The sequence below is a fragment of the Eptatretus burgeri genome, chromosome 1 (genome assembly GCF_056783735.1).
Source record: "Eptatretus burgeri isolate ZD-2024b chromosome 1, Ebu_testis_v1, whole genome shotgun sequence".
In the NCBI taxonomy this organism is placed as follows: domain Eukaryota; kingdom Metazoa; phylum Chordata; class Myxini; order Myxiniformes; family Myxinidae; genus Eptatretus; species Eptatretus burgeri.
In genome coordinates, this window is record NC_140961.1 from 29,934,900 (window position 1) to 29,947,178 (window position 12,279).

Here is a 12,279-nt window from a genome sequence, read left to right on the forward strand (position 1 = left end):
AGAAGATTGACCTGTGCCCCTGTTTTTTTGGACCTTGTTGCTTGTTCGTTGAACAGTCCTACCTTGTTCCTGGTGATGGTGGCTGTTATTGGCTTTATGTTTGCCCTGAGGCGCTCGTCCACAAACGTTGCATACTGCTCTTGACCCTTTGATTGTATAGTGGTGAGGCACTCGATCGACTGCTAGTCCATTATGTCCTTTGAATGCAGTCTCTGAAGGTCCTGGCTTTCTTCCTCAAATGGGCTCCCCATGCCCTCGATTACATTTGCCAGTGCACTCACCTGTTTTGCAAGTAGCTTCTGGGTGGCATCAGTTTGCTCATGATGGTTTCTTTGGCTATCACTTTTTCTTTTCCCTACCATGGATGACTCAAATTCAGAAATGACGTGGACAAGTTCAGGCCCTGCTACTGCCCATCGTAAAAGAGCATCAGCATCCTGTGTCAATCCAATTATTCCACCTTCATCCTTCATCACGCCGTTATTCTGCTCATGGCCATGGTCAATGGCGATCAGGGAGAATTTTCGCTGGGACTTGGCCATGACAAACTTGCCACACTGAAATTCCCAGGCAACATCAGGATGGGTTCTATCAAGGCTACACATATCTCTCACGTGAACTGACAACCAATGGGAGTAATGGGTGTGGTTGAGACTGAAGAACCAAGTTGTCAATTTAGTGAGTGTATCTACGTACAAGTCAAAGTCACCCGTACGCAATGAACGCACAAATGCCAACACAAGCAGTTCCAGTTCAAGACATGTGAACCAATACAGGAACTGTGGACTTTTATTCTTCCGCCCTGTTCACCAAAGGCTGAAACTCTCTGGAGGACCTTGTGGGTTGGTTGTGAGATACACATCATATGCCTTCTTCAGGAGAACATATAATGCACATGCAGTGACTTGGTGGGCATGTCGGGTACGGGTGACATGGAATGCCTTCAGGAACGATTCCACAATGCCAGGAGTGACAAGTTCTGCCTCTTGGAGAGCTTCCACCCAACCACTACCTTCCAACCAATGACCCAAGACTTTGTTGCAGATCATCTCTGTGTGAAGTCCCCCAAGAAGTATGACAAACTTGTCCTCACCATACAGCCTGTCCATAGACCATTGTAGCTGTTTCATCTTTGCAAACAGGGGCTGATCATCACATATCACTGGAATCTGGCCAGGGTTGACATGTTGCACAGCTGCCTGAATAACTTCAAAACAGTGACGCAACATCGAGGGGGTGCTGGCCTCCTCAGCAAAAAGGGGCAGCATGGCATTGATGGATGGTAAGATGTCTGGTTCTGCTATTAGACTGGCATGGTATGCTGCCCAAGATATGTTAGACTCGGAGGATATTTCTTCTGCATGCAGATTCTCAACATGACTCAGCCAGTCATATTCTTTCTCCCTCTCTTTACTCAGAGTGTTACAGGAAGATGCAAGGTTACCAGCAGTGAGTGGAACATAGACATCGTTCGATGGCAGACCTGTAGGCTTTATTTCACTGTAAGCGATGGGTAAGTCCTTCACCATTCTTTGCCCCTTTAAAGGTGCTATTGAATGGGTTAAACCACGGTCGGTGTTATCACTCATGTTACTCTCGGTGGTAACATTCTGGAACAAGCACAAACTTGTGCCCTGAAATAATCCGGTGGAGGTAGCTGAGCTTGGATTGTGGTCAATATTGTCTGCCGCTGCGGTGATAAACTGACCTTTCTGGATCTGGGGAGGCCAGATTGTGCCAATCTGGTGATAATACTCATAGACATGATTTCCTAATGATGTGATTATATCCATGATACGATCACATGAGGCTGACACACCAAGGGCAAAGAGGCGATCAACCAATTGCTGTTCCCTGGTTAATGCATGGGCCTTAAGTCCCAAGTAGACTGGTAGTGGCGTCTCCCGATCTTTGCTGTGATAAACTTGCGGTACTTTCCCATAGTCCCGGCACCTCTTGATGCAGCTGAACACAAACAGCTGAGCAATGGTGAGCACTGGTCGACTGAGGGTTGTGTTGCTTGTTTGATCCTTAATATTTGACCCATTGATGTGCATGCTGACTAGTGACAAAAGTGACTGCAGCACTGATTCCACTTGACTGGTCTGGTCAAACGACCCTGAGAATGTCACCTTTTGCGTAAAAATGTCACGTCGGATCATATCGGCAAATTGAGTCATCGTGACACTCTGTTCATCTCGACCAGTCTGATATTCTTGTCGCAGGACAGTGCCTATATCATCCTCATAGGCCATGAACACGTCCCTCCCTTCCTTGTAGGCTTTCATACCTGGGAGATGCATGAAAATTCGGTCTTTAAGGTGCGTACTATTTACTCGTGAGGTAACAGCCACACCAAGCTGATCCAGCCTCTCGGTGTATAGCTTGGTAAGATCAGCAAGCCTGAACACCTTAATGTCCTCATCTTGTCTCCTCTCCTCTATGAAGGATATCAGCTCCGCTAATGCGATGCCCATGGGCGTCCGGAGAAAAAAATGCAGGGGGGAGGGGAAATGTTATCCTGAGATCGCCGTGTGAAGTGTGAAGACATCTTTTTGCTAAGATTACTGTAAATAACAGAACAAAATGTTCACAATTCTTCAGGTAGAAGACACACGATTGATCGAATGTCATGATATTTGGTGTGGAACATAGTGTTTTTTCGTTCATTCCTTCTGTGTTGCAGCTATTTATTTTATTTCAGTAACAAAACTCATGCTAATTTTCTACGTTGGATTTTATACAAAATAATCAAACTAAATGCTCTTGATTTGATTGTTATAGAGTCTGGGGAAGACCAGTGTATTAAATTTGTATTGTTATGTTAACCTCATTTTTCTTATTTTTCAGGAATGTGAAATGGATATCAGGAGGTTCTTTAAAAAACGTAAGTCTGATGACTGACAACAACCAAGACACCCCGGGTACATCGGAGACGCATGCTGAACCAGCAGAGCAGCGCAGAGGGGGACATCACGAGCAGTTACTCACAGCAACCAATCAGATGCCACCCCAAACACCACTTGCGAAAGTGGCCAATGACTTTCCTCATCATCTGGACATTGGATCATACGTCAAAACCACAGAACATTTGACCAATAATTGAAGATATGACCTCCTGATGAACACATACGTCCCACCAACTGATTACAGCTATCAGAACGATTCACAGGGCTCCTGCTGTTTCCGCCACACGTGGATAAACCAATATTCTCCATGGCTGGCCTACTCAAGTCACTTGAAAGGTGCTCTGTGCAAATACTGTGTGCTGTTCCCTCAACCAGTTAAATACAATATTGTTAAATACAAAGACTTCAATGAGTGCGCGAGGAAGCACATGCTTTCCTCTTGGCACAAAGGCGCACTGCAAGATGCCAACAATTTCCTCACCATTGTGCAAAGGCCAGAGTTGACCATCGTGAGCCAGATGGACCGAGAAGTCAACAAAGCAGTTACTCAAAACCGAGAGAAACTGTTCCCATACTATCCAGCATTCTGTTCTGCTGCAGCCATGACATTGCATTGAGGGGGAAGGAGAGTACATCGTGGAACCTCTGTGACCTACTGCGATTCAGGATAGAAGCAGGGGACACGGTCCTGAAGGATCACATGGAGGGCGCAAGCAAAAATGCGAGATACACATCAGTTTGTGTAGAGAACGAGCTGATAGTTCTCTCCGAAGAAGTAGTAAGAGACAGTATTGTGAAAGCTGCAAATGAATCAAATGGATTCTCTATCATTGCAGATGAAACTGCTGACATATCAGGCACTGAGCAACTGTCCATTGGAGTACGATTTGTTGCGCTGCAGAAACAACGGAATGACTCAGCCACCATACGTGAGGAATTCGTTGGATTCATTCCACTGGAGAGGGTGGATGCTGCAACAATTGCAGATACTATCATCGACCAAGCAAAAAAATTTGGTCTTAACCTCGACAAGCTCCACGGCCAAGGCTACGATGGATGCTCAACCATGGCAGGAAAAGACAATGGTGTACAGGCCCGTATCAGGAACACCTATCCCAAAGCTGTTTTCGTGCACTGCTCTTCACATCGACTGAATTTGGTGGTTCATGATCTGAATTCTGTTGCAGATGTGAGGAATATGACTGGAACTGTGAAATCTATCATTAAATTCTTCCGTGACAGTCCCAAGCGCAGGAGACTGGTTCCAAATATACCTTTGTTGTGTGAAACCAGATGGAGCACAAAGTACAAAAGCATCCGCATCTTTTCAGAGAACTTTTGTGATATCTATGCACAACTGGAGACAAACCAGCATGAGTTACAGAGTACGCGTCAGACGGCGTATCAGCTGAGGTGTGCTGCAGGAACCACAGTGTTCCTCATCTGTCTGAAGATCATTGCGAAGTACTCAGCGATGTTGGAGCCAGTGACCCAACAGCTGCAGGCAGTCGACATGGACATGATGGGAGTCCGAGATCACATCGACCTGTTGATGAAGGCTTTCTGAGCTCACCGGGATGGTGCAGGCCGTGTGTTCTCAGAAGATGTCATCCCTGAGGTGAAAACCTTGGCAGAAGAACCTGGCATAGACTTGACTATGCCTCGGCGATGCGCACGCCAGGTCCACCGGCTGAATGTAGGAGGGTCCATTGAGGAATACTATCGCCGCACCATTTATGTCCCGTACATGGATTCCTTGATCCAGTCTCTGGAAAGTCACTTTGGTGAAAGTAACACGCCATATTTTCACATTTTCGCACTACATCTGAGAGAAATGCAGCAAACAGAAAGAGATGAATTCAAGTACATCGTTTCATCTGTCAAGGAAATGTATGGCATTGACAACCTTGTAGAAGAAGCTCTAGCGTGGTATGACGTGCAGAAGCATAAGCCACTAGATGACAACTCTCTGGGTATGATGGAGCTGGTGAAGCAGACCACTCTGTTCCCTGCTGTGCGCAAGGCTATCCTCAAATCGCACTGACTCTGCCTGCAACATCATGTACAGTGGAAAGGTCCTTCAGCACACTGCGCAGGGTGAAGACCTGGTTAAGATCAATGATGAGTGATAAACGTCTGTCCGGCCTCTGCATGCTAAGTGTCCACCGCGACAAAGTGAACAGCCAGAAGACCGAGCTAATGAACAGGGTCATTGACAATTTCGGAAGAGATCCCCGACGGCTCCAATTCCTGTTCCAAGAGTAGTAACCTGCTCTAACTGAATGAACTGTTGAGAAATGTTTATGTTATTTTATTCATTTTGTATTTTCCATGTAATTTTTTTCAAATTTTTGATTTTCCAGGAGGGGGGCAAATGCCCCCCCTTGCCCCTCCCTGCCGACGCCCATGGCGATGCCTTTGCATGTTTGATCACTTGAGGTACCTGGCTCCTGCGGGACCATTCCACGTGCTCTGTTGTACAAGTTGGTGAGGCATCTTGTATGATACTTTGCCTCAAGGGCAATAAGGTCTCCTGCACTTAATTTTGCCAGAAGATCCTCATCTTGGAGCTCATGTGCACACTTCCGCACACGGAAATCTACTTGAAATGTGGAGACTTCATGAAGTTTCTCATTTGTTTCTGGTTTGGAACAAAAGAAGCACACAGGGCTTTTGCTGTCTACAGGTATGTCGGTATGTGCTTCTCCAGTACTGCTTCGTGTGAAAATCCGCTTAGAAGTTGTTGCATCTTCATTAGATTTGCGCTTCCGCTCCTTGGCACGTTCCAGTTTACTTTTACCAAACTTCAAGTAACAGGATTTATGTCACTTTGCATTCTGTTCCTTAAATGTGGACTCCACACCATTTCCATGGTCCAATCGTGTGACATCTATTTGTACTGGCATGCAGTGGAGTTTATTAAATTGAAGGATGTTCTCAGCTATGGTTTTATAACCTGCATCAGTGGGACATGTCAATTGTTCTTTGATGTCGACCTGACAAAGGACACATTTAGACCAGTCAGTTGTCAGGGTATCTGAAGGCGAGGGGCTTGCAATTTTTAAGCATGCAGGGGTAGGTTAGTTGACCATTACCACATCTTCCACCACCAAATAGAAGCTATACATACCTGCACAGAAAAAAACAAAATTCAGGGATATGATTGAATAAATAATCAACAGGAGCATGCATTCATTGTTTATTATTATTGTCCTTGACAAAGAGGCAAAAATAAGCGAGAGGGGAATGCTCAGATGGTGATACAAACAGGGAAATAGGTTGCCTAGCAAAGGTTATGAAGCCTTCTGCAGTGAACAATTGCTTCAGAGTAATGTTAGCATAAGGAGTAAAATTTTAGATATTAAAATATATTATGATTGTTTTGAAAAATTAGTATGCAGACATCCTATATACTGGTTGCTAAGGAAAATATGTTGCCTAGCAACCGTTTTAAGCCTTTTGCAGTTGACAATTGCTCTAGAGTGATGTAAATATGACGGGTAAAGTTATAGATATTAAATAAGGTTGTAATTGATAAGTAAAATTGGTCTGCATTCATATTTTGTGCTGGTTGCGAAGGAAAATATGTTGCCTAGCAACTGAAATTAGCCTTGTGTTGTTGACAATTGCTCCAAATTGATGTTTATATGAAAATTGAAGTTGTTGATATTAAAATACATCATAATCATTCAATAAAATTGGTCCACAGTCATCCTATGTGCTGGTTGCTAAGGAAAATATGTTGCCTAGCGACCGTTGCTATGCTATATACAGTTCACATTGGCTCCACCCCTGAAAACGTTTAGAATGTTGTGTTAAACATTTGTGCAAAGTTTCATGCTTTTATCACAATCTGAACAATTTTTTTCACCCCTCGCCTTGACTATATAGTGATTGTGATTATTTCAGAATAAAATCAGCTCCACCTGTCGGTTTCCTCTGCCTGGTAGTGCATTTCACAGCAAAGACACAACCATGAGCACTAAGGAACTTTCAAAAGACCTCCAGGATAAATTTGTGGAAAGGTAGAGATCAGGGGACAGGTATAAAAATATTTCAAAGGCCTTGAATATCCCTTGGAGCACAGTCGAGACAATCATTAAGAAGTGGTAGGCATATGGTACCACCAAGACCCTGTTTCGATCAGGCTGTTCCTCCAAAGTGGATGATCAAGCAAGGAGACTGATCAGAGAGGCCACCAGGAGGCCATTGACAACTTTGAAAAAGCTCCAGGCCTTTATGGCAAAGACTGTAACTGTGTGCACGTGACAACAATATCCCAAGCACTCCACAAGTCTGGCCTGTATGGTAGGACGGCAAGAAGGTAGTAGTCATTACTTTAAAAAGCCGACCTTGAGTCCCATTTGAGGTATGCAATAAATCACTCCGGAGATTCTGAAGCCATGTGGAAAAAAGTTTTGTGGTCTGACCAAACGAAGGTGGAACTTTTTGGCATAAATGAAAAACATTACGTTTGGCACAAACCCAACACAGCACACCACCTAAAGAACACCATCCATACTGTGAATCATGGTGGTGGCAGCATCATGTTATGGGGATGTTTCTCATTAGCAGTGACTGGGACACTTGTCAGGATAGAAGGGAAAATGGATGGAGCAAAATACATAAAAATCCTAGAGGAAAACCTGCTTCCCTCTGCAAGAAAGTCAGAATTGGGATGGAAGTTAACCTTTCAGCATGATAATGACCTGAAGCACACAGCCAAAGCTACACTGGAGTGGTTAAGAAACAAAACGATAAATGCCCTTGCCCTTGAGTGGCCTAGTCAGAGCCCTGGCCTAAATCCAATCGAAAAATCTGATTCATGACTTGAAGATTACTGTCCATCAACACTCCCCATGCAACATGGCCGAGCTTGAACAGGTTTGTACTCAAAAATTGGAAAATTTTGCCCAATCACGGTGTGCAAAGCTGGTAGAGACCGATCCCAATAGAATCACAGCTGGAATTGCTACCAAAGGTGCTTACACCTCGTATTAACTCGGGGGGGGGGGGGGGAGGGGAGGTGGACACTTATTCAACCAAGATATTCTCATTTTGTATTTTTAATTAATTTTCTGAAATTTGTAGAATTTGTTTTTCACTTGGAAGTTGTAGATTACGATATTTAAATAAAGATGGAAAAAGTCTGATTTAATGCAATTTAATTCCAGGCTATAAGGCAACAAAAGGTGACAATTTTGAAAGGAGGTGTACACTTTCTGAAGGCAATGTACACACACACACACACACACACACACACACACACACACACACACACACACACACACACACACACACACACACACACACACACACACACACACACACACCAACCCACACTAATTCTGATGTACAGTCCCCTATTTTGTTACAGAATTGTCAGCGATGCCAAAGCAGTTTCTTTTCTTGGCAGGGGTTATCCTTGGTAGTTTGAAATTGCCTTCCCAGTCGTAGTTAGGGCAGGAATTCGTAGTTTTGTGATGGTGCTGGTGATAGCTTGTTAACTCTTCATGAAAGACCAACTAATGCTAGCAGATGGGATACCCAGTTCAACATCAATCCGGAGAGATGATGTACACATTGATGAATCACCCTGCCTGTGAAACACTGGGATGCCAGTTAATAGGTATGGTTCGGATTTGAACCCAGCCAAGACAGCTCATCAGCGAGTGTGCATTTCTCTCGGCTATTGGTCCTCAAAAGGCCAACCAGGGTCCACATCGAGACCGCAAGCATCATCAGTCCTGCCCACAAGCTAATCTTAATCCCCTGTCAATGGATTGATCACATGGTGCTAATTTAGTTAAATTATTCCTGAGTTAATCCCCCCAAATGTTCTTTAATTCATCTGCTCCTAATTATGTTTTAATGACCTCTGATGTTTATCCATTGACCAACTTCATAAATTATAAACAGGAATGTATTAATACAAGAGGTGATTAATGTGAGGTTAACATGGCTGGCTTGATGGTATGTATGTATATATATATATATATATATATATATATATATATATATATATATATATATATATATATATATATATATTAGTTGCAGATTTCCACCGGTTCGGCGTGCACACGACCTTTTCAGCCCAATCCAGGCCGCGCGTCCACCGAACGCAACAATCTAGTCGTAGCTTCCGGACAAACGCCGAAATCCAGCTACGGATGTTTTTTTAATAGTATACCATAAACCAGCCAATCCATCTGTCTACACGCTACAGGGTCGATCACCGAATTGTCGATGTACCTAATTATTTGCGCGGGCAGCGATACCGGGAGTTTATACCTCGATGGGGCCTGCACGAGAACGAGCTGCTTAAGCGGCTCGTTCAGTATTCGAATGCCGAGCTGTTTTATTTCGCCAGGTCCCCGTCGGACCAGATTATTCACCAGTTCCAGACTCCAGACTCTCTCCAACGGCCCAGCCCAACCAACTTATCGGCGTTCCAGCATGGCTCGTTATTGGGTCCGGGGGTGCTCGCTCTTTTACCTTCGACCCTTCACCCCTGGCTGGCTCCGCCCCTCTCCCTTTCGATTGGCCAGCTTTTTCAGAGGGTAAGGCCTCTCTGATCCGTTTTGCAAGTCATGCTTGCACGCGGACATGGTAGAAATTACAAGCTTCACGCGGACGTGGTTGAAATCACTCTGCCACTCCAACGAGGATATGGCTGGATTGTGTAGCGATGAGATGCTGTTTGTTGGTGAGAAGATGGCGGTGTTGTGGAGATGCTGGCGTCGTTAAGATGCTTGTGGAGAAGATGGTGAGGAGAAGATGGTGGTTGTAGAGTAGATGGTGAGGAGATGTTTGTTTAAAATAAAAGATGGATAAGAATAACGCTACCTCAAAGATTCACAGCCCGGCACACGAACAATTCCCTTTACACATCGGTGGGGATTCTAACCTAAAACATGTACTTATCGAAATAACATCTCTGGGGAACCTGAATGATATTTTGTAAATTTCCACCACCGTAACAATATATATATATATATATATATATATATATATATATATATATATATATATATATATATATATATATATATATATATATATATATATATATATATCTTCTTCCTCTTTCGGCTTGCTCCCGTTAGGGGTCGCCACAGCGGACCAACTGTCTCCATTTCGCTCTATCCTCCACATCTTCCATTGACACTCCAACCACCCGCATGTCCGCCCTCACCGCATCCATGAACCTCTTCTTGGGCCTTCCTCTTCTCCTCCTGCCTGGCGGCTCCATCTTCAACATCCTTCTCCCGATATACTCCGTTTCCCTCCTGTGCACATGTCCAAACCATCTCAATCTCGCCTCTCTCACTTTGTTTCCAAACCGTCCTACCTGCGCTGTCCCTCTAATACACTCATTTCTTATCCTATCCATCCTCGTCACTCCCAACGAGAATCGCAGCATCTTTAACTCTGCCACCTCCAGCTCTGCTTCCTGTCTTTTTGTTAGCGCCACCGCCTCCAAACCATACAACATAGCTGGTCTCACTACCGTCTTGTATACTTTCCCCTTCACTCTTGCAGCTACCCTTCTGTCACAAATCACTCCTGCAACTCTTCTCCACCCACTCCATCCTGCCTGCACTCTCTTTTTCACTTCTCTCCCACACTCTCCGTTACTTTGGACAGTTGATCCCAAGTATTTAAACCAATCCACCTTCCCCACCTCAACTCCTTGCAACTGCACCATACCACCACCCTCCCTCTCATTTACGCACATGTACTCCGTCTTACTCCTACTGACTAACATTCCCCTTCTCTCCAGTGCGTACCTCCACCTCTCAAGGCTCGATTCAGCCTGCTCCCTACTCTCCCTACAGATCATGATGTCATCCGCGAACATCATGGTCCATGGAGACTCCAGTCTGATCTCGTCCGTCAACCTGTCCATCACCATTGCAAACAGGAAAGGGCTCAGAGTCGATCCTTGGTGCAATCCCACTTTAACCTTTAACCGGTCCGTCATTCCTACCGCACACCTCACCGCTGTCACACTGTCCTCATACATATCCTGCACGATCCTCACATACTTCTCCACCACTCCCGACTTCCTCATACAATACCACAACTCCTCTCTTGGCACCCTATCATAAGCTTTCTCTAAATCCACAAACACACAATGTAACTCTTTCTGGCCTTCCCTATACTTCTCCATCAACATTCTCAAAGCAAACATCGCATCAGTGGTGCTCTTTCCTGGCATAAACCCATATTGCTGCTCACAGATCATCACCTCTCCTCTCAACCGAGCTTCCACTACTCTTTCCCACAACTTCATGGTGTGGCTTAACAACTTTATCCCTCTGTAATTTCCACAGCTCTGCACATCACCCTTATTCTTGAAAATCGGAACCAGCACACTTAATCTCCACTCCTCCGGCATCCTCTCACTTTCCAAGACTTTATTAAACAATCTGGTTAACAACCCCACTGCCATCTCTCCTAAGCACTTCCATGCCTCCACTGGTATACCATCTGGGCCAACCGCCTTTCCACTTTTCATCTTCTTCATAGCAGTCCTCACTTCATCCTTACTGATCCACCCCACTTCCAGATTCACTATCTCCACCTCTTCCAACCTTCTCTCTCTCTCATTTTCTTCATTCATCAGCTCCTCAAAGTACTCCATCCACCTTCTCAACACACTCTCCTCGCTCGTCAGCACATTCCCATTTGCGTCCTTTATCACCCTAACCTGCAGCACATCCTTCCCAGCTCGGTCCCTCTGTCTTGCCAATCGGTATAAATCCTTTTCCCCTTCTTTTGTATCCAACTTCTCATACAGCTCGTCATATGCCTTTTCCTTGGCCTTAGCCACCTCTCTTTTGGCTTTTCGACGCCACTCCTTGTACTCCTGCCGACTTTCTTCATCTCTCTGACTATCCCACTTCTTTTTCGCCAATCCCTTCTTCCTTATACTTTCCTGTACTTCCTCATTCCACCACCAAGTCTCCTTATCTTCCTTCCTCTGTCCAGATGTCACACCAAGTACCTTCCTAGCTATCTCCCTCACAACTTCTGCTGTCGTTGCCCAATCATCCCACCCATCTTTACCACCATCCAACGCCTGTCTCACCTCCTCCCTAAATTTCACGCAACAGTCTTCCTCCTTCAGCTTCCACCATCTGGTCCTTGGTTCAGCCCTCACTCTCTTCCTCAACCTCACCTTTAAAGTCATCCTACAGACCACCAATCGATGCTGTCGAGCTACACTCTCCCCTGCCACAACCTTACAGTCACTAATCTCTTTCAGGTTGCATCTCCTACTTAAGATGTAATCCACCTGTGTGCACTTTCCTCCACTCTTGTATGTCACCCTGTGTTCCTCCTTCTTCTTGAAATACGTGTT

The 12,279-nt window shown here is 44.9% G+C and overlaps 2 protein-coding genes across 7 annotated transcripts in view; one reads left to right on the forward strand and one right to left on the reverse strand.

Moving 5' to 3' along the window:
- Positions 1-12,279, forward strand: part of LOC147034150 (52 kDa repressor of the inhibitor of the protein kinase-like) — a 71,221-nt gene that overhangs the window by 54,860 nt on the left and 4,082 nt on the right. The window contains exon 3 of one of the 2 annotated variants that reach the window (XM_085877394.1): positions 2,851-5,161. The exons of the other annotated variant lie outside the window; for it this stretch is intronic. Coding sequence (XP_085733520.1) covers positions 3,610-4,476 — 867 coding nt within the window. The 5' untranslated portion in view covers positions 2,851-3,609 and the 3' untranslated portion in view covers positions 4,477-5,161. Of the gene's footprint in view, positions 1-2,850; positions 5,162-12,279 lie in introns of those variants that run through there. 2 annotated transcript variants of the gene reach the window in all.
- The window catches only part of LOC147034151 (CMP-N-acetylneuraminate-beta-galactosamide-alpha-2,3-sialyltransferase 2-like), a 239,245-nt gene that overhangs the window by 38,164 nt on the left and 188,802 nt on the right, over positions 1-12,279 (reverse strand). Inside the window, exon 6 of one of the 5 annotated variants that reach the window (XM_085877361.1) lies at positions 6,391-7,210. The exons of the other annotated variants lie outside the window; for them this stretch is intronic. Within the exon in view, the coding sequence (XP_085733487.1) occupies positions 7,079-7,210 (132 nt within the window). The 3' untranslated portion in view covers positions 6,391-7,078. Of the gene's footprint in view, positions 1-6,390; positions 7,211-12,279 lie in introns of those variants that run through there. 5 annotated transcript variants of the gene reach the window in all.